Genomic DNA, 21,043 nt, shown 5'->3' on the forward strand with positions numbered 1-21,043 from the left:
TTTCCCCTTCTCCTACATTCCTAATCTTGTTCATGTTCTTCCTAAATATACACATTTTGAAAGTCTCATTCAATGTGGTTTTGCTGACTTATCAAGATAACTTCTCATGTATCCATCTTAATCAATTTAGTATATTTTTGTTTTTGAAAAAAGTGAACATTTTGAAACATTTTGTCTTGTTTTACCTGTTGTGTAGTAGCTAGGCACTTACTAACATCTTAATTTTTTAATAAAGTATCTTAAATGTAGTCTTCAATATCTACCTTACAGCACATTGTAGATGTTTAAAAATGTGATTCTTGTCTTAATGACAAATTAAAGAAAATTATTTTTTTAGAAAATCTTTTTAATGTGATTTATTGTTCATTTTAAGTTACACTAAATGTTTTAAAAATATCTTAAAGTGGGGCACTAGGTACATATGCAAAAAATACTTCTACCTATATAAATGATGATAACTCAAAAGCAATATAGTAGTTGTCTGAATTTTATATCAGAATAATTATTTTGTTGTTCTCTTAGCCTCTGTAATACAAGTCAATAGAATAGTAATTTCTAAACCAAGCTGATGCTGTGTGGATATTCTATTGTACTGTTTTTTACAGAGTTTTTGTCTTTCCTTGAAAACTTCAGGTGATAGAGTATATATTTACATATCTAAATATGCTGTTGCATTACCCTTGTTGTCGTGAACTTACCTTTATACTTAGTCTGACTTTACTTCAGCTCTCAGATACTGGATCTTCTTCGTATTTCTGCTTGAATTAAAAGATTATCTACTGCTAGAAATCATCCTTTCTCTATCTGTAGATTTTATTAAGGGAATTCACTGATTTTGCTCTTGAACTAAATATGCTGATCCTTTACAGAAAAAGAACTCAGTCTGCTTCTCAGACCTCAAATGATTTTTGTGGTTTGGTGTGGGTTTGGTTTTGTTTGTTTGTTTTAAAAAAATCCGAGCAGTTGTAAATAGCTTGAAATACAAGCAACAGAAGTGGACATGGTACTTGCTCTATGAACTTCAATTACTTCTCCAATTGATATTGTCCTACTTGTTCTTTCAAGGAGTTCATTTGTCGCAAGCATCTTGGAGAACACTTGTAGTCAGCTGGTGTTTTTTCCCCACTCTCCCTCTGATTTTGTCCTATGTGTTACATTTGTGATGTTATATTTTTACTGTGTGTATTTGTAGGTAAGCCTTATCACTGAGCTATTTAAAAAGTTGTCTGATAAAAAAATAAGAGCTTTCAACTAAGCAATAAGCGGTGTATTTGCCTCTACTAATATTTATTCACATATCCCTTTATTGTCTGAAAATTACAAGTAACTTCTGAGATTTTTTTTCTTTTCTTTTTTTTTTCTTTCTTTCTTTCCACACAGTCTGTGGATGTTTAAGATAAATGGACCAGGATAATTCACTTCAGGGTGTTCTAGAAACATCAGTTCCTATTTCTCATCTCTAACTGTTGTGATTTGCAATTTGGTTACTACTTTTAGCATACTTGATTTCTGGGATAGTAGCTCCACATGGCATTTGGAAGGAAGAGGAACAACACGGTTAGTAAAATGCCATAGAAGTTTTAGTATTAACCCTATTAACCAAACATGCTGTCATTAAAGAAGGGATCAAGGCAATATATCTGCTAGAAAATCATGTTTATTGGATTAATAAAATTATCAACACTTTTATTCCATACTTATTTCTATTTGCTAAGGCTTTGCATTATTCTTGTCTAGGGTTAGACTGGTAGCACTTGAACTGGAAGACTGAAAGAGGAGTTTATATAGAATCTATTCTGAGGGAACAATTGAAGGGAAGGATTTTGGGGCAAGCTAGGGAATATAGAGGTATGTATGTATATAGTTTTGGTTTAGGAAGAATGGCATTCATTACAGCGGAGAAGACTGCAAGCGGGGAAAACTGCTAAATTATTTGATTTGTTTAATATTTGCATTTCCTTAATTGTTTGGAACTTTAAGTGTTCAAGGTCTACTTAAAAGTTAATTTACTTCAGAGCACTATTGGATTGGTTCTTTTGTCCTTAGGTATAAAGTAAGTAACTATACATTTTCAGAAATGTTTAATAGTTTCTATTAGAGGTTAAACTGACATGATGAACAACAACTTTCTAGGCAGGAAGTTACGTTACACAAGAATCTGAATGCATACAGCTTATAACAATTTGGATTAGTTTTGTTTCTTGTCATTGAGCTATCAAATGAAATAGGGGATAGTAGTAACTGCAACGCAGAATTAGTACAGGCATGTCATAGCATATCAGACTGCTATTGGCATCACTGCATTTTACCTTTGCTAAATACCAATGTACTTTATGCATCTAAAAAAAAAAAAGAGGGGGGAAAAAAGAATGAAGCTTTAAATGCACCCTTGAAACTGATGGGAGAGTTATGACAGACGGTGAGAGTATTTAGCTCTCTTTCTGATGTGTGGTATTGCAGTCCAGTCCAGAAATATGAGGTACAAGCCTTGCTTTGAAAATTTTAGCAATCGTTCTGGAAGTATTTCTGAAACATGTGCACCTTTGGATGGAAAGCCGTATGGGAACTGAGTTTAAGAAACAGTTGTTAAGTATCTTTTCAGTTTGAGGAAAAAATTCTGGTATGAGTTGTGTGACCTTATCCAAAGAGTTTGCTTTTGCTAAAATCTGAATAATCTGGGGAGAACAGGGGTGGTAAGATGGTTTTGGTATAGGTGTTACTTGTTTTTAAAGGTAGTATCTTTGACATCTACAGTGTCCATTCAACAAGGAGTAGCTTGAAAAGAAAAAAATACTTGAATCCTATTTCACAATGTTAAACATCCCCCCCCCCCCAACCCCCCCGTTTTGGCATGTTTAAAACTTTTTTTTTCTTCCTCTTAAATCTGTCTCACAAAAATATTTTCTTGAATCAAATGTCTCTTGTTCAGTTAGGTCTATCACAAATGTAACTATGCTCTGGTATTCCGGTGAAATGAGTTCTCTGCTGTTGTCTGCTGCTATACCAGAGATGGGGGCAAGTGAGAAAGCCAGACTTCTCATCTATGGGTAATGCTCCTTTCTATGACAGTGATTTTTTTTTTCTTTTTAAATAAAATTAGCTTTATGCCTTGACATAAGGGAGAAATAAAATAGTGATATACTTAGTGTGGGTAAAGGATGAACACAATGTATGTTATAGTTATCAAATAGCCTCTAATAGTTTGCATGAAAGGAATCAAAATTCTTTCATGATTGCTTTATTGACAGAGATGAAGTCTTCAGGGCAGGAGAGTGGAAGTAACTTTTTTTTGAGTCCCTGTTAGTATGCTTTTTTCTGTATACTGTATCACTCGATTAGTCTCTATCAGATACCACTAAGTTATACAAGTCTGGGCTTGAACAAAAGAGCAAAGGAAAAATAGGCTCCTACTTTGTAAAACAAAAACCACAAAAAAACCCCAAAACCAAACCCAAAACAAACAAAAAAAACCCCCTCCCCCAGCCACCCCCCCAACAAACCAACCCCACTTCCCCACCCCCAAACAAAACACAAAAACCCAAACAAAAAAACAATCCGTGAGTGTCAAGGAGTCTAGAGATTCATGTCCAGCATCTTTCTTTTTCTACTGGGCTGAATTAATTCTCAGAGAGATGAGGTCAGGTACTAACACTTCTAGCTAGGGCAGAGAAGAAGGATGCAGAAGTGGTCCTTGGGTAGAAATGACAATGGTCAAGAGTTCCCTAAAATAATCCTGCCCATGATTATTCTCCAACTCAAGAATTTTCCTTACAATTGACAACAGATTGTTGGAAAGGGAGGAGTGAATTGTCTGTCACTGTGGAAGATGGGGATAATGAGATTAAAATTAATGTTCAAGATAATATTGGGTTTATTTGCTGCTGAAAACCTTATTTTTGCAATCCTCATTTCCCTTCAGACAGGCATGACCTATAGTAGGAGGAGTGATGTTGCCTACAAAGGATATGCAGGGAATGTGTTTAGCTGTCTGGAGGTGATGGCTTGAGGCAGAGCTGTGGGTTTAAATTCTAAAATAGACTTCTTAGAAGTAACCTTTTGCTGCTGACAGATGTTGCTGCAAGAATCATACTTCATAAATCTTTTTTCTGGAGCAGCAACCATAAACCTCAAGTGGTTCGTGAGAAGGAAATTGAATTTACTTAAGTCTCTGATCATTCTTTTCTTGGTGACAAGTAGGGAAGAGCTTAGGCAAAAAATTGTTATAAATCTTTTGAATTGTTTATAAGATAGAGAATGTTAGCATGTTCTATCACTAACTAGCTAAAAATTATTTTAAAATTTTGTTTGTTAAATTAAGGAGCTCATCAAAGTCTGTCAGATTATTTTCCTATCCCATATATTGGCTATTCATTAATACCTTAGGCAATTTAGGCCATGTAGGTTAGTTCTAATACAAGAAGTAATTCCTTTTCTTTCTGTTTTCATAGGCACATGAAGAAATACAGCAGTGTCATTAGAAAGAGACTCCTGGAGTCTACTGCCAAGCTCTTGTCAAGTCATGAAGTTCTGTCTTAAAACTGGATAGAATACTGTCTTATGATCTTTATGTTGGAGATCTATTCCAGATTGCTCTACTATTCACTTAACCAGTTGCCTTTTTGTTTTAGCATTGCTATTAAAACAGCTATTCTAGACATCTGTCTCTCCCCTTAGACTTTTTTTCCCCTGATGTTATGATGGTGTATTATAAATACCCCCCTGCTCTTTTTCATTGACAGAAAACCTCTGAACTTGGTCTCATCTCTTAGATACAACCTCTGTTTCTTGGATTGTCTTAACAACTCCACTGTTTCCATTGGAATCTATTCTTTGAATCAATGCAACCAGTATTTCAGATAAAACCTTGTCAAGACCTGGAATAATATTAGGCCTTTCTTTCTCTACCAGAAATACTTTGACCAATGCATACTAAGATTAGCATTTCTTTTACATATCTTCTGCACACTCACAGTTTAGTCACTAGGTGTAGTACTCCCACATTCTTCTCTCACAAATTTTGAAAAAATCCCATTTTTTTTCCTTAAATTCTTACTGAATCTTAAGTGTGTAACCTTGTACTTTGTACTGCTGAGCTTCAGGCTTTTCTCTTTCTCTACTTCAGTCTTGTGGTGATTTAGTATTTGGTGTGATTATATTATAATTTTATAAGTGCAAATTCTTTGTCTGTAGTGAATCTTGTAGGATTTTTTGATGCAAAACATCTAGTAGATTCTGTTATCACTTGTCAGATGCCCCAACAAAATCTGACTGCTTCTTGGGAATGATGTGTTTATTTAGCTAAACAAAAACAAAGCTTGCTTTTACCATCTGACTTTCTGAGCTCTGATTAGTTGAAATTCTCATTACAAAAAGACTTAACACATTGCTTTTCCTCTTAACTTTGACAAGCCTCTGTACAGTGTTAGAATCCGCCCAAGCTCGTCGAAAGCCTAAATGCTAGCAAGGCCTTATTGAGCTTGGTGCTAATGGATGAGTAGTATAGAAACTAACTCTTCAGCTGAAAATATGGATGGCATGGTGTTCTGAATGAACTCAAACGCTGTTGAATACTAGAAGCTTCATATAAAACTAGATCTCTGACTTGGAGACTGGAGTTCATGTTTTAAAAGCCTTTCTAATTTTTTCCCCTCTGCGCTCTAAAACTCATTCTGAAAACAGTTCTGCATGGGTTGTTATGTCTTAACTCTGTAGGTACCTTCAATCTCTGGCAAATGGGATGTGGAACTGTGCCTGTATTTCAGCTGCTGCTTTTCAGTCCTGAATCATAGTGAAAAACCTATTTCTGTAAGCTGTTTAAACTTAGACATTGTGTCATGGCTAGAACCAGCTGAAGCGGTAGAAGGATAGTAACTTCTGGCAAAAGAAAGACAGCTAGCTGGGAAGCAATAGTACCTTAGACAAACATGGTAACACTTGCTGAAAGTTACCATCTGGAGCTGCAAGGTTACTGCAGAATTAGTCAGCAGTTGTGCAGTGGTCTTCCACTTTAGCAAAAATGTTAATTATCACCCTAAAGTGCTGCTGTTGCCTAAATGGAGAACTCCTATCTCATGTTCACTAAGCAGACACTTAAGTTCCCTAAATACTGAATTGCATGTAATATATTATTTAGGGCCTGAAGAACACAACTCCTGGAAGGGCTTTGTTCTGCCAGGACTCAGTAGCTCCAGTACCTAGCCTATACGTAGACCATTGGGATACAAAATAAAGTTTTCCTCTGGTATGAATCTATCACATTTTCCTGGTGCGTGTTTCAATAGATTAGATGTTACACAGATTCTGGCAGGAGCACCATCTTTGGCTTTTAAACATGAATTTTGGTTGTGTTGAGAACATTCTCCTGTCTTTGGAAAAATTTTGTACAAAAGAAGCACTCCCATGAAATATTGGAATTTCAGGTTCAGTTTTCCTTTATCCATTTCACATTGTGTACTCTGTTGTGGTGTACAAAAACTATTATTGGGATGCAGTTATTCTCCGGCCTTGCTGTTGGAAGTGTTTCTGTCAAGAAATTGTTCCAAGGTTCTGTATCCCAAATAGGCATAGTAAGAGGGAGCATAATTTTTTTTTTTTGTGAAGGGCAAGGTATAGGTCCTGTTTTCTGCTCCAAACAGAAATGCTCACTGGTGCACTGTTGAAAGTTCCTGTTCTGGATTTTTTCTTTGGTTTAAATAATTGTCCTAGAGTAGTCCAGGGAGAATGTCATACAACACAGAATGGATTACAAGAAAACAGACTAATTCTTGAAATGCTTTGCTCAATTAACTAACTTAAATGTGAAACTGTCTTAAGGGTTGAACTGCTTTCCTCGCTGAAAATAGTCCTCGATTTCAAATACATAAATTCTGTTGATAAAACATATTCTATCACAAGGGGGCACCAAAGATTTTTCTTACAGAGCAGAACTTCAGTTGTTTTTCTTCTTGCTTTAACCCTTACACACTAACTCAAAGTTACAAATGCAAAATGTTTTGAATAGCTTAAAGCAAGGGTGGTCATAATTCCTACCCCTGGGAGCTGCATACAAAAATTTTCAAGAGAAGAGTGGCATCCTGGGAAGCAATTCAGATGGCATTGCTCCTCCAGGGCCTCCTTTACAGGGTGAAGCTGTGCTGGGCACACAGCCAGGTCCTACAGCAACCAGGCAAGATCATAGAATGATAGATTTGCCTAAACAGTGCCTGCTGGCTCACTTCCTCTCTCAGCCATAGACTAGGATTATCTGGCAATCTCCATGCCAGCCTGGTGTTGGCTACAAAATGTAATTCTCTCATGGAAGTGTTGCAGTTGAAGTATTTAAGAACTGATAGTTCCAGGAGCTGCGTGCTCTGGACTTTATTTCCCAACTACAGAAAATGTATTTGATAATAAAATCCAATATAGTTTTACAAAGTATGGGTAATCTACAAGTGCCTTCTTAATCTAGCATGATTTAAAATGATCACAGGAAAAAGATCTTAGTGTATCAATTTTAATCATACTTAATTGATGTTCTGATGGCTTTAGTGAACAAGAAAGGGAAAACATTAACTTTTTTTTAGACTCAGAGTTGGGAAGGGGCTGAGTATTCCCATGTAAGATATTTTAAACAGTATCAGAATGGCAGCTTTCTGTTGTTGTTGTTTTGGTTTTTTGTTTTAGTCTGTTAAATGAAGACTGGGCGAGAATTTGGGAACTTAATGTGTTCTTCATTCTTTAACTAGGTACTTCTGGAGTTCAGGAGAGCAATAGGTAGGAAAGTAGAATACGTACAAAATAAGAAGGCTGTAATTCCGTATGCTTTTCTGAAGCATTACTGAAATCTTAAGAAGCACCTATTAGTTATGGATTCTTACACCATTCTTAACACCTGTTGTGTTGACACTGTTGTGTTCTGGAAGCTGATGTACCTGAAATCTTTTTCTTCTTTCCTGCTGATTTGATTTTTTTTTTTTTAAGCTGCATCAGTCTCCCATTCTGCTTCATTATACAGCTACACAAGCAGCCATGGCAGTATAATACAAAAAGGTGGGAACTGGTGGTCAGTGGGATGTAGTCTCTCAAACAGCACCGGTGCTATCCACAGTCTTGATGCATCAGTAATATCTCACATAGCTCTTAGCTGGGGAACCCTGGGTTTGGGGACTGTTGTTGACGTCTGTTTGATTGTAATAGCAAGACTGGAAAGACACACATACTTTAGTGTTTCTTCTTGGGTATATGCCACCTACTGCCAGGAGATCATCTTGTTAAAGGATGTGTTTGGCATTATTGGCATATGTTATTCCTATCTGCTAAAGCTTCTTTGTATGCCTCATGCGTTGGCCCTTTAGTTGGCTGGAACACCTGCCAAGCCAAGATCAAGGAACTGACCTGACTTAAACCAAGCTACAAGTAACCCCAGGAAAAAAAAATTGTCATGAAATTAAACAACTGAAAGTAAGAAGTGGTGGTAAACTTGCAAAGCTTGAATTAGCACAGCCAAAATGTACTACAAACCATGACTCCAGTTTATCTACATGAAAAATAGAGAATAGACAGTGACAATGCAGTCTTTTGTACACAGTGCCAAAATTTCTGATACATCCCCTGATAGTGAAATGCCTGTGAGAAATAACTGTCATAGTTTCTTCTGATCTGTATCTTATGTTTCAGGTGAAAACTATGCTACGTTAACTGTAGTAGGGTTGCTAGCAAAAAAACACTCTCTGCCTTGCTCTAAACTTATGCACTGTGCCTTTTTTTTTATCTTGTATGTGGTTTGATAGCTGTGGGTCTAGTAGTTCTTTCTTGATTTTCATATTGTCTTCACAGGATGACTTTATTTCTGCTATACTTCTTCAAACTGCCACAATCTTTCTGAATAGTTTTTTTTCAATTAAGTCTTAATGGTCCTTTACAAAATTGGAAAACATACTATGATATTCTCCTGAAGTTCTAGCAGTTATTTCTTAAGACACTAATACAAATTTCTGAAGGAATCAGATGACTGCAGGTATGAAGTAGGTAGCTGGCATGTATGAGGCAGCAAGAATACAAATGTATACTATAAATTGCTAAGTGGTCCTTCCAAATTCCAATTCACTTTCCAGGTATGCCTCCATATTCCCTTTATCTTTTCTGAGACCCATACTAAGCAAAGGGAAATCAAACTGTATTTAAAGTCTTTAAACTTAATAAAACACCTCTACCTTGTCCTGGTAGAATAAGATTGTTACAGGAATTCTTGGGCCATTGGTGACATGGGTAAGTCAAGGAATATTTTCCAGTGACTATGCAAATTAAGACTTTTGTAGAGGTCAAGCTCTTTGGACTTGCCTTCCTTCTGGCAGTCTCCTCTGCTAGTAAAAGGCTTCTGATGTTGATAGACCAAAGCTATGTCTCATCTCTTTACTCTTTAGGCCTTCCTATGTTATTTTTAAGCACTTTCTTTTTTCTCTTCACCTAGACTATCTTCAGGAATGGTGTGGTTTGTTTTTTTATTCTCCTTTCAGAATTCTTTCATTGGCTTATATTCCCAATAACAATTTCCTTGCATGTCTGCATTAACTTTTTCTGACAGCCACAGAATTGCATTAAACTGAGCTGTAAACTAGAACTATCAAATTCAACACACAGAGGCTGTACCACCACAATAGGCAGCTTCTGCCATTTTGCCAACAGAAAAATTTAAGGCATTTAAGGGCCAGCTATCTGACGATCGATTTGTGCTTTCCTCTCAGGATCTGACTCCCATTTTGGCAGTTCTGCAGTCAATATTTAAATAGGCTTCCCAGCACCTGTTTCCAGTTTATGAGATAGCTTTTGCATCTGAAATCAGCAAAAATGTATGTGGCAATCATGCAAAGAAGAAAGAGTACTTATGTTCAAAGTTGGATTTCTGTAAAGATATTTAGGTATTAAAGATAGCACATGATGAAACACCCACCTATATCTGAGATGGGGCATTTCTATTGAAAATCAATGGGAATTAGTTCATAGCTGCCCTTGGAGATCTCTCTGGATATCTATCTGCATTTTTTTTTAATAGTATTTACTGCTTTTTGAATGAGTAATTAATTAGGGGGATGTTCATGAATTCACTGTGACCACTGCCAGGAATCAAACACAGTTTAGCACCTAAAAACACAAGTGTGCATTTGGATTTAATAAAGCAATCCAATTTATGTCTTGTCTTTACCTGAGCAAGTCACAAGGAGACTTGTTCAGCCAGCAAGCTGGCATAGCTTATGTGCTTGTTTCTTTGAATGCAAAGTTGTCTCAGCAGTTTTGATCTGATTTGCCTGGCTGATACTTTGAGACACTTCCCTGGTAGATGGCCGAAGGCATAAATTTCTCAGAAGTGTGGAGGAAAGGGATAATGACAGATTAAAGTCTTGACTGAAAGTTCACCTCTCCAGATGGCTCTTTGGTAATGAGCAAAGGAGGGACATGCCAGCAGGGATGGAGAAGACCAATTTATGTTTTCCTCCCATTTGTCTTCCTGTGCAGATATCTTCCTGTGCTAACCTTCTGCTAGATTACCATTTTCTAAAAATGCTAATAATTTGAAACCTACTTCAACTCTTTTTACTTTTTCTTGTCTATAATTTTACTGGTATCACCTTTTTTAGAACTTATTCTCCATCCTGCCTAGCCGTTCATCTTTTCTACAAGGTCAGATGCTTTTTGGGATAGATCGTGGCTTTTACTATATTTATGAAACATTCTGCAGTTCTGCTAAGCTAAATAACAATCAAAATGAAAATAAGAGAAGAGCATGGAAAGAGAAAAAATGTGGAAAAGGAGGAGAATAATCTTAATCTTTATATCTCAGCTTCACCAGCTGGTGAACTTTTAACAGGCAATATAAAATCAGGACTGAAACACATAGATACAATATTTGACTTAAATGTGTGTTTTTAACTAAGATAATGAGAAAGTGATAGCAAATGCTAATAGATTCTCCATGAGAGAGTACAATGTGTTTCCTGATGAGCTTAATGCAAAATGCAATCTCTGAAGCATCCCAAAGAGAACAAAGACCTAAGAGTTTTATACCAAAACATACCAGATGACAAAAGGAGAGAAAAAGGACTTCTATTTTTTTTTATTGACCCGTTTCCAAACTTGAATTCTATCTAAGCTGACTTGTGGCTTCCACTTCTAATTAAAAAAAAAGACGCATTCATCATGTTTCTGTTGTTTTTTCTACAAAAATTACAAGCAACTAGGGAAGTTTAGGAGAATGTTATACACCAAAGACTATGTCTAAACTTGCAATAGAAAGAAAAAGGGGCAGGGGGAAAAGGAGTGGAATGAACATTAGCTTAAATATTTGAAATCATATTAAGTAGTTTGGTTATGAGACAATGCAGTCTCATATATAATGCAGTGCAATTCTTCTACCTGTTGGAAAGGTTTCACTTTACATTTTATGGCCTATCTTGTTATGCATATTTCCCTTACATATACATTATGTATACCCGTTTGAAATATTTCATAATCACAATAGAACACATCCTGATACACGGCACTAAGAAATTATGTGTTTAGGTGTATGCCGTTCAGTGTTAACCTACTGTTTGTCATGTCTTACTGAATAGAATTTGCATACAGAGAACTTAAGGGTAGTTAATACTTCATCAGAATACTGATCATACTATTTAAATTGTCTGTAGCTCACTTAAATTTGAATCTTTATATTGTATTCTTTGCTTCTGTTGAATATGATTTTCACGTATATCAAATATTGCTGGGTGAAATGTGTATCTTGGCTATGATATTATTCAGCTTGTCTCTTAGGTCTTTGGAAATGTTGTTCTTCCCTTAAGTAAAAAAAAAAAAAAAAAAATCCATGCTAAAAAGCTAATCAGACAGCTAACTACATTCCACCAAGACAATTAGAAGTAGTATTATTCTGGCATTTAGTAATTAGAGCAATGATTGTGGTGTTTGGGCAAGCACCCCCAGGAGTGGGAATGCACATCTGGACTAGAGGGCGCAAAATACCACGTGTTTCTAGGATGAAGCCATTTTCCGTGCCTCTGATACTTGATTTGCTGCTTGTTTGACAGTCATCAGTTCCTGGACTTTAAGCTGTAGTCCCTGAGCGTGTGCATTTGTTGTTTTCACTTGATCGCGGACTCCCCCAAAGTCATGTATGAATTAAAATAAAACTTCTTTTCACAGCTGAAGAGTATGACTGGAGATACCATACTGTTCTGTGGAAGGGGGCACAAATGCTAGAGTTCGTTGGGAATGGGAAACTCGTGGTACATTTTGGGCGCTTCCTGAGCACAGCTGATAGGACCAAGAGCTGCCTAGGTCAGCTGAGAAAAGAGCGTTCGATTTCATTTCTTGCTGCAAGTATCCTCACATTCCTACTTCACAGGCATCTCTTCTGGGACCTCGTATCGGAGTCTGCTTCAGGGAGATTTGCACCCGCGGTGGAAGTATTTGCTTACGGCTCAGCTCATCCCGTGCATTGTTTGCAGTGCCATAGCAACCCCGCTTTGCTGGGAGCCACGCAGCAGAGCCAGCCGGCCCTGCTGCAGACCAGCAGGCCCCAGCCAGGCCCAGCACCTCTGCAGCTTCTATTTCTGGTCTGCAGTCAAGGAGTTCACCTTTGCAAATGAGGTCGTAAGCTTGCAGGGGTGGGTGCCGGCCCTTACACATGTAGATCCAGGATGCAGTCGAAGAGGCTTACCACAGGTACGTAGTGCTTCCCACAGAGGGCGAGGGACTGAATCTGTGTCAGATGGGGGGGTCTGACCCCAGAGTGATTGTCTCACAGAGACAGTGATACAAAAGAGGGGGATTTTGAACAGAGAGGGTTAAACTTGCCCAGCAAAATTCATCAATCTGAAGAGACAACTTTACTCCCTTCAAATGGCATCGCAAAAGACGGACTATTCTCCTAGAACGAGTGAGATTTGGTTACTTGGGAACACCCATGATTAAATTTTTTTAATTTTATCATGTGGTTCGTAGTATTTGCTGTTCAAGGCTCTGAGAGTCTCATAAAAATCTGTATTTTCATTAACGCCAGCAAGCCTCTAGTTATCAATTTTGCAGAGGAAAGCTGACAAGAAGTTGACTGATATGTGTGAGAAATAATCTAGTTAAAAAATACTTGAATTATATTTAAATCATTCTTGTGATAGTCAACATTTTTATGCGTGGGTCAACATTACTGCATGTTCTTAGGGTTTATTTTATTTCCTCAGGCTAAGTTATTTTATTTCAGAATATCCAGGAAAGTTGTCATGCCTCACTACTTTTTGTTTCTGTTCAGTAATTGTAGTTGAACAAGCTTGACTGCATTGCTTGGATAACATATGATATTTCATTTTTGTGTTTCAGAGCCTCCACGTATAACAGAAGAAGTGTTTGTAAGTATGCTATATAAGGCTTGATCATTCATTTTGTCATGCAACTGTAGAGGGGAAAAAAAGCAAAAAATGTTTTTGGAAACTGTTGTCTGGTTTCTCATTTCTTTCCTTCATGTAAGTATAGACTACTGAGTAATTTCTTACAATTTTCTCAGTAACAGGAGACTAGGGAGAATAAGGATAGAAATGGAAAGGAAAGTTAAATAGGATGAAGGAAGGAAACAATCAGCTGGAAGGTTCAACTTGACAGGTTTAAAAATCTCCTCCTTACTTTACCTTTTCTGCCCTTTGCTCATAGTTCATTGTAGGATTTCCCTGATGTTTGTCTTCTCATTTGAAAGGTATATATGTTTGTCTATTACCTCAAATGAAATGACACCTTAAATCTTGCAGCTTAGGTAACATTTGCCTCTTCCCCATTTTGGATGCCTTTGTAACTGTGTATTTTAATGTATAAATGTATTGCTATTCCTTTTGGGAGCCTCTAGATACTCTTATTTATACTGTTTATCATCATAAAAAGAATCAACATGAATTCAGGTAGAGGAAAAATATCCATAGTAGATATTTAGCATACATAAATATGTACATGAGAACATCTCTCAACAGCATATTTACATTGCATTAAAACTTGATTCTGCAGGCTACTTAATGTGACTAGACATATCTGACTCCAGGTGAACTTCACACATGGACATCAAGCTGTCAGAGTTCTGTGTAGGATTGGGGTTTTATATTAACTTTAACTTTTGACATTTAAAGATGCCATTTATTATATATTTTTCAAGAGTGGAGAGGTATTTATCATTTTAGTGGGTGCTACAACGTGAAATGCAAACCTTTCAAGATGGTGCCACTTTGACCCACATTCAGCTTCTCCTTTGGTGTCTAACAATATTTCTGTGTTTCTGTACTTTTTCATGATGGCAGCAATAGAGAAAGCTATCAAATACTACAGATAGAAAGTCATTAGGTTTGTTTCCACAAAATATCTAAGAAATGGTTGTATACGATTGCCAAAATTATTTAAAAATTCCTTTCAATGTTAAAAGAGTGATAGAAATCAGGCCCTATTTGTACGCAAATTGCATGAAGGCAAAACTGCAGTTTTGGACCAATTTTTAGCACATCTTGACCTCCAGTTGCAATAGTAAGGCAGCTTTTTCTAGTCATAATTTGGACTGTGCAGCAGGAAAGATGGTATAGGAAGAAATGAAACAAAATGCTTCCTGACACAAAAATCTAAGCTATAGTATTGTATATGCAACTTCATAATCTATAATGTGCAAATATGAAAGTGCAACTATGCTTAATGAAACTAAGACTGACCACAAAAAAACCCTCACAAAACCAGAGGAAAGTGTATTGTGTATAGATGCAGTAAGATCAGTAAGTAGTAAAGCTTGTATTAATAAGATCATAAAAATTTTATTGATTAATCAGCCACTGTGTTTACATTTCTTGCTGTTATATAGGACTACAGAGAATTATATCCTTGGCAAATTAAAAACATGTTACTGCACATTCTTAAAGAGCTTATACTTCAGCCAGTAATAAATGAATTGTTTTGAGTAAGTCCTTTGAAACAATAAAATATTTTAATGGGGTATTATTATATCTAGCCATCTTCGGATTCATCCTTATCAGTGTCAAAGCTAATTGTGCATTGCCCAAACCAAACATGAGGCAGACTGCAGCTTGTTTCTAATGAATTTTTTTGTTAATTGTGTTAACACTTGCTGAATTAAGATTTCTGGATCTGATTGATTGTCTAGTGACAATAGTGAGAGGATTTTCCATTGACTTAAAAAGGCTTTGGGTTAGACACTTTGGTAAGTTCTCCTACTTAATCAGTGCCCTAACAATCTCTAGGTCCATGGTACTGCAAGTGCATTGAACCATGAGCCTGTGATCCAAATAAAGCACGATCTCTGTAATGCAGAAAGCCTTGCTTTCAGTGTTGTCAGTGTTTTCCAGGAATGAGTGTGAGCTAACTTGCCTGTCCTGTATCAGTCACAACAGCAGCAGCCACAAGTGCCAAGGAACAAATGTTGGCAGACTAAGGCCAGGCAAACACCATTAGGTCTGGTTCTGCCTTGACGTGCAGCACATAGGGGCCTTTCTCAGTTCATGTTAAAGTACATTAGCTCAAGATTTCTTCCTTACCTGAGTACAAGCTGTCTCTGTTTAAGTTAGACACTGTGGGGTTTGGATCAAGATACTGCCTGCCTACAAGTGATACCATGTACACTGTGCATAATCTCTCTTTAATATTACTCCTCACTAGTGCATTTCAATGCTATGAACTTAAGAAAGAGAAAAAAGATCTGTCACAAGACCTTTGCTGATATTGGCAAATATATTTGATTTAGGTGCATTCTCCTTGCGTTGCAAGGCAGAAATAACAGAATATTCAAGAAACTGAAAACTATTAAAATCTTCATTATATTGAAGACAGATTTTTGAAGACCAATGGAATAATGTTCTACTTTCACCTTCTACTGAGTTGAAATGGGGGTGGGGTGGTGGTATTGAGGAAGTAAGATTAGGATCCATACCTATGGATTTGTCAACAGCAAAAAAAATAATTTCTATTCTACAGTTTTTGAGTCTTGTTAGCAGGATTTAAAATGCAGGGATCAGAAACGGTACAAAAACACCTGCAGATGCAGTCTTCACTTCTGATGAGGTCAACAGGAAGCCTCCCAGTTTTGTCAGATTCAAAGTATTCCATACACTTGCTTGCTTGGTGAGCCAAATTATAGATCAGCGAACTCCCTTTTATTCCCCAAACATCTCCCCAAACATCCCCAAGCAGCAGTGTGGGTGCAGAAGCAGGCTCTGGTGAACTTTTATACTCCCCTTCTTCCCAGATGTGAGAGAAAAAGGTATAATGTGGGGAATTTCTAGACCGTTAGCTTATGCACATTTTTTCAAAAGAAAACATGCAGATTTCCAGCATTTAGATGCTGTTGGGCTTATGAAGGCTTTATCTGTAAATTTCTTGGCAAAGGATTTACCTTCACGTGTGTTTTTTAAATTGCTAAGGACCTCAGCAGCGTGCAATGGCTAGAATGTAACAACGATGCAATGATTATATTCTCAAAAGCGGGAAATAACATTTTGCAAAAGTTTGCATGTCATATCTCATGGAAAAAGAATTGTTTGAAGCAATAGTTCATTCAAGCCGTGCTTTGTGGTTTTGTCTCTCTGTAGGAAGAATGCTTAGCCACAGATGATATGCTTGTGGACTACTTTAATGAATTTTTGAGTCTTCCAGTAAGTACCTTACAGAAATCCCTTGCAAAATGCAAGAAACACCTTACTAAGTTTAATAGTAATGAAACCCAGCTTAGAACAGTTTGCATTTTGTCACTGGGTAGTTAAATGGCTTTTACAATATGTCTGTATTTTAATGGTAGCAACTCTTATTGCTCCATGTTCTTATCAGTGTCAGGAAATATAACACAGTATCTGGACTTCTGTGGATATATTTTCTCTTGCAAATTTATGTATTTAAATCACAGTGCACCAAAATAATATGAATAGGAAAGGAAAAAGACACATAAATACTTATTTAAAAAGTATAAGGAGTCTACTTTTATTCCAGTATCATGATGTGCCAACATAACAAATGTTTGTCCTTTTACATTCTTCTGGTGATGCACTCAGTGATTAATAAACACTTTAGCTCAGGAACCAACTCTTTCTCTTCATGGCTGTGAAGGTCTCGAAGTTGGCACTCCCCTCCTGTTCCTCTCCCGTTTGCAGCTAGAAGGATGCAGCCTTACACTGTATTCTGTGTGCTGATCTGGTTGCAGTTAGACCACCATACTCAGTGCTCTATATTTAACCAGTTGCCCTATATTTTGCTCCTTTTCCCCATTAACTACCCTGCCTTCCCACAGTCTCATGAGAGTCACATGTACTGTCCTGCTCCCTCAATGTGGCAACCTCACCCAACTTCATGTTGGTAGTCTTGGGCCTGCCTGTCCCCATTCTCTCCATCCCCACACTGCAAGGTGGCACAGACCTTTCCACAGCATCGCTCATGGCTCCCATGGGATCTCCCAGCCAATCTACCCCAGAGCTGCCCCACAGCCTGTCCCCTTCCTAAAGCACTGTAGTCCAACAGGCTGCACTATGAGAACATATACCCCTTTCTGCAACTTGCTTGGTAGGAACCACCACCAGCATTAGGAAGGGGCAGGATATTTCTTGATGCTCCTTGGACCTAAGACTACAGTGCAGCCACTATTGGAATAAATTCAGTTATGATTCAGGCTTACCAAACTGAACTAGACATAGATGTGCTCTCTAAGTCACATCACAGATTTGTGTAAAAGTACACATAATGGGAGTTGCAGAACTAAGGATGGTAGAATGGGCTCCCCGTGCCAATTTTTTTATCTTAAAATAGAATCTAGAGGTATTAACTCTATATAAGAGTGTGGGTTTTGTGCACAGCAGCAATACTGACTTCTCTCAGCCTTTACATGCTTTCATCACACTGCAACATTCCTAAGAATAATTTTTATAAAACTAGGGAGACACATATAGAAGAAAATGTGTGGTGAAAGGGCTGGGTTTTTTTATCTTTCTATTTTTTTTTCCCCCTTTGCAGCTGCTTTAGGATATTTACCTAAATCCAAGCCTAACTATGTAGCTTTTAAATGCAGGCATCCTTCCATGTGCGAGATTGTTCTTAGCACAGGAATACCATCCTTCACGCTTTTGCTGCTTATTTGGAAACTATGCCTCAAGTTTTCCCCAAATCACAGAGGATGGAGCGGGTAAGAAGATCAGCCTGCTTAGTCTCTGGGTCTCCTTGGACATGCACAGATTTCAGGACTTCTATTAGAGGCCAAAATTCTCCTTGGCCTCAGAGGGCTCCAGAGCCCGCAGTCCTGGCACAGCTTAGCAGCTCTGAACCATGGCGATTGTCCAGGCACTCCTGACAGCTCTGGAAGCCCACAGAAAAGAGTTCACAGACACTCCTGAGTAAACACTGTTTTACACTAGTAATCTTGATAGGCTTCTAAGATGACAAATGGTCTCCTATATATTTACATACCTTCATGAAAACAGATGCTCTATTAGCTATTTTTATCTGTAATGCTCTCATAATTGGTTTTATTTTCTCTTTGATCTTTTCCTGAGGATTTACCCTCTTCAGGATTAAGTTCTATTAATGCCCTGAGTTCTGTGGTTTGAATACCTTATATTCCCAATTTCCCCCTCCTTCTCAGAAGGCTTCTACTAAAACACTGCATTGAAATTTCCATTGCTTTATTCTTGTTGTGCTTATGCACTGTTGCCTGGGAACAGTATTACCCAGGTGTGCTAGTAGTTAGGCAACAAGTTAAACTGAAAATATTGTGTGACTTGATGCAAGAAATCAGGGGTAGCATATGCTTATTTTAAGAGACTGCCTCTGTGTTGATTTATAACACACCACTAGTGTGTGGAAAATTTTATCACTGGGGACTTGCTATAACAGTAGATTTTTTTTTTTCTCTTTGATTTACGGTATATACTTTAAATGATCCTGTTGTTATAATAATATTCAATATAATCTGACATGAATATCTAGGTATTCCAAAGATCTACATGGTGTAATGAAGGATGGTTTGTACAGAAAATATTTCTGAAAGATGAAATAATATAAAAACCTCGTGAGGGCACTTGTTGCCAGTAGTACAGTGATTTCACAGTAGCAGAAACCAATTACATGACATAAAAACGAGTTACACCTTCCGTAGTAACTAATCTAAAATGAAAGGCTTAAGAGAAACATTGGCCTGGATACATTTCCATTTCTAGCTGGTCAAGCATCCCTAAATTCAAATCTTTGATCCGTGTATTTAAAACATCCGAGAATATGTTTAGCTAGGAATGAAAATTGAGAAGTCAGAAATTGTCATCCAGCTCAGTGTTGGAGGCCTCAGTAAGAAAGCGCAGTAATGTCAACTTGTTTCTCGTGCACTCTGCAAGTGCCTGCTAGTCATTCCACCCCAAGTCCATGCTGGGGCCTTACCCCTCATTTTCCAGTTACCAGTGATCCCGATGAAGACACACATGCTCCTCTGCAACCTCAAGGAGTTGCACTAGAGACAGAAGAGCTAAGTGCACCTCAGTTGAAGCATTCAGGAGATGACACTCTTGGTGGCGAGTCCCTGGCTGTGGGTTTCCTCTGTAGCCGAAAGCTAATAAGTGACCACAATTTTATCAGCTTCAGATTTGAAGGCTACTTCTTTTGAAAGTTCTCAATAGAAAAGCTCTCCACTGAGTAGTCTGGGATCCAGGACTTGATGCAGGTGATGATTCTAAAACCAATTAAAGCCCAAGTAATAAAGTTTGTGCCAATCGGTCTTTCTGAAAACAGAATGGTCCTGAAAACCTAGTGCTGTCAAGAGTAAAACCAGGCCTGAACTATGAGCAGCAGATGATAGAGAGGGCAGAAAGCAAAAAGCCGTCCACTTTACTGCACAGTTCAGGCCCTTCACTGTTTTGAAGATGGCTGTGAATAATTCAGTGCATCGATGCATCACCACATCAATTCAAGGCATCACCGCATGCTCTTTGGTTTCCTCTTGTCCAGGTGTGTGGAGGGAGGCTGCAGGTGCTGATACAACCTCCCTTAAAAAGGCTTTTACATCAGTAAGGCTCTACCTGCATATTACGTTGAGACTTACCCAGGACTAAAACTGGCTTGATATCTTTGACATTCAAGGAAGAAAAGAAACATTCCTGACTTCCTTTCTCACTGATAGTGGGTTTACTCAAAATATTTTTCTCCTCTCTCTTAATTAGATTGTGGTATGTGATTGTGACTTGTCTTACTCATCAATGGAAGGGAAATCCTGGACTCATTAAAGTCAATGGGAGATTTGCCATTGACCATGTGCAGTGTGAATTTTCCAGGCACTTCATAGAGCTACTCAAATTCTCTTCTGTCTGGACTCTCACTGACATTTATTTATGATACACACATACCCGTCTTAAGGAAGTTTTGGCAAAACTCCTGGATGAGGTCTCTATTCATTCCCACCCTTTCAGGGCCTTAACCTAAAAGGCAGCCAAGCTGTAGTCATTCTGTTTCTCTTGGGATCAAACTACATTATTTGGGGTGGGATGTGGTGAGCATATTTACACATTTGTTAAGTGTATCTGAAGTTAAGTATATCTGAAAACTTTTAAGGCAGAGAACAGTGAGATTTATATGTCTGATATCCTGGCAACATGGTGATGGATGCTGTTTTGGTTTCTGTTTTGGGAGGACTGAGAGAAATTTGCCTTCCCTTTAGTTAAGTGTATAACTTTAGGTTTCAGAATTATGTATTCTATTTATTCTTCAACTGAAACCACATTCAATGTGCATTTGACAGCTAAGAAATTTCTTTGCTGTCAAAAATATACATGCAATTTTTCATTTATTTAATAGTATTGCTGTACCACAGTCTGAAATCAGCTTTTTGTTGTTTGCTTGGACATTTTTTCTGAAGCTGAGATTACTACACTGAGTTACATTGGTCATACGGGGTTCAAGGGGAGACTTGCCTGTGAGTGAAACAGTTTGCAAAGCCTGTAGACTTCTTATTTGTTGGTATTCTCAAGTCCTTGTTGATACTATTTATTGTGCTAAATTGATAATGTATGAATCCCAAGCT

General features: G+C 37.6%; 1 protein-coding gene across 1 annotated transcript in view; it reads left to right on the forward strand.

Annotated features, from left to right (window-relative positions):
- Window positions 1-12,668: 12,668 nt before the first annotated feature.
- The window catches only part of RGS22 (regulator of G-protein signaling 22), a 75,958-nt gene continuing 67,583 nt past the window's right edge, over window positions 12,669-21,043 (forward strand). Inside the window, 3 exon segments of the mRNA XM_010577139.1 lie at window positions 12,669-12,693; window positions 13,345-13,373; window positions 16,590-16,652. Coding sequence (XP_010575441.1) covers window positions 12,669-12,693; window positions 13,345-13,373; window positions 16,590-16,652 — 117 coding nt within the window.

This window comes from Haliaeetus leucocephalus, unplaced genomic scaffold (assembly GCF_000737465.1).
Source record: "Haliaeetus leucocephalus isolate CR32 unplaced genomic scaffold, Haliaeetus_leucocephalus-4.0 Scaffold555, whole genome shotgun sequence".
In the NCBI taxonomy this organism is placed as follows: Eukaryota; Metazoa; Chordata; class Aves; order Accipitriformes; family Accipitridae; genus Haliaeetus; species Haliaeetus leucocephalus.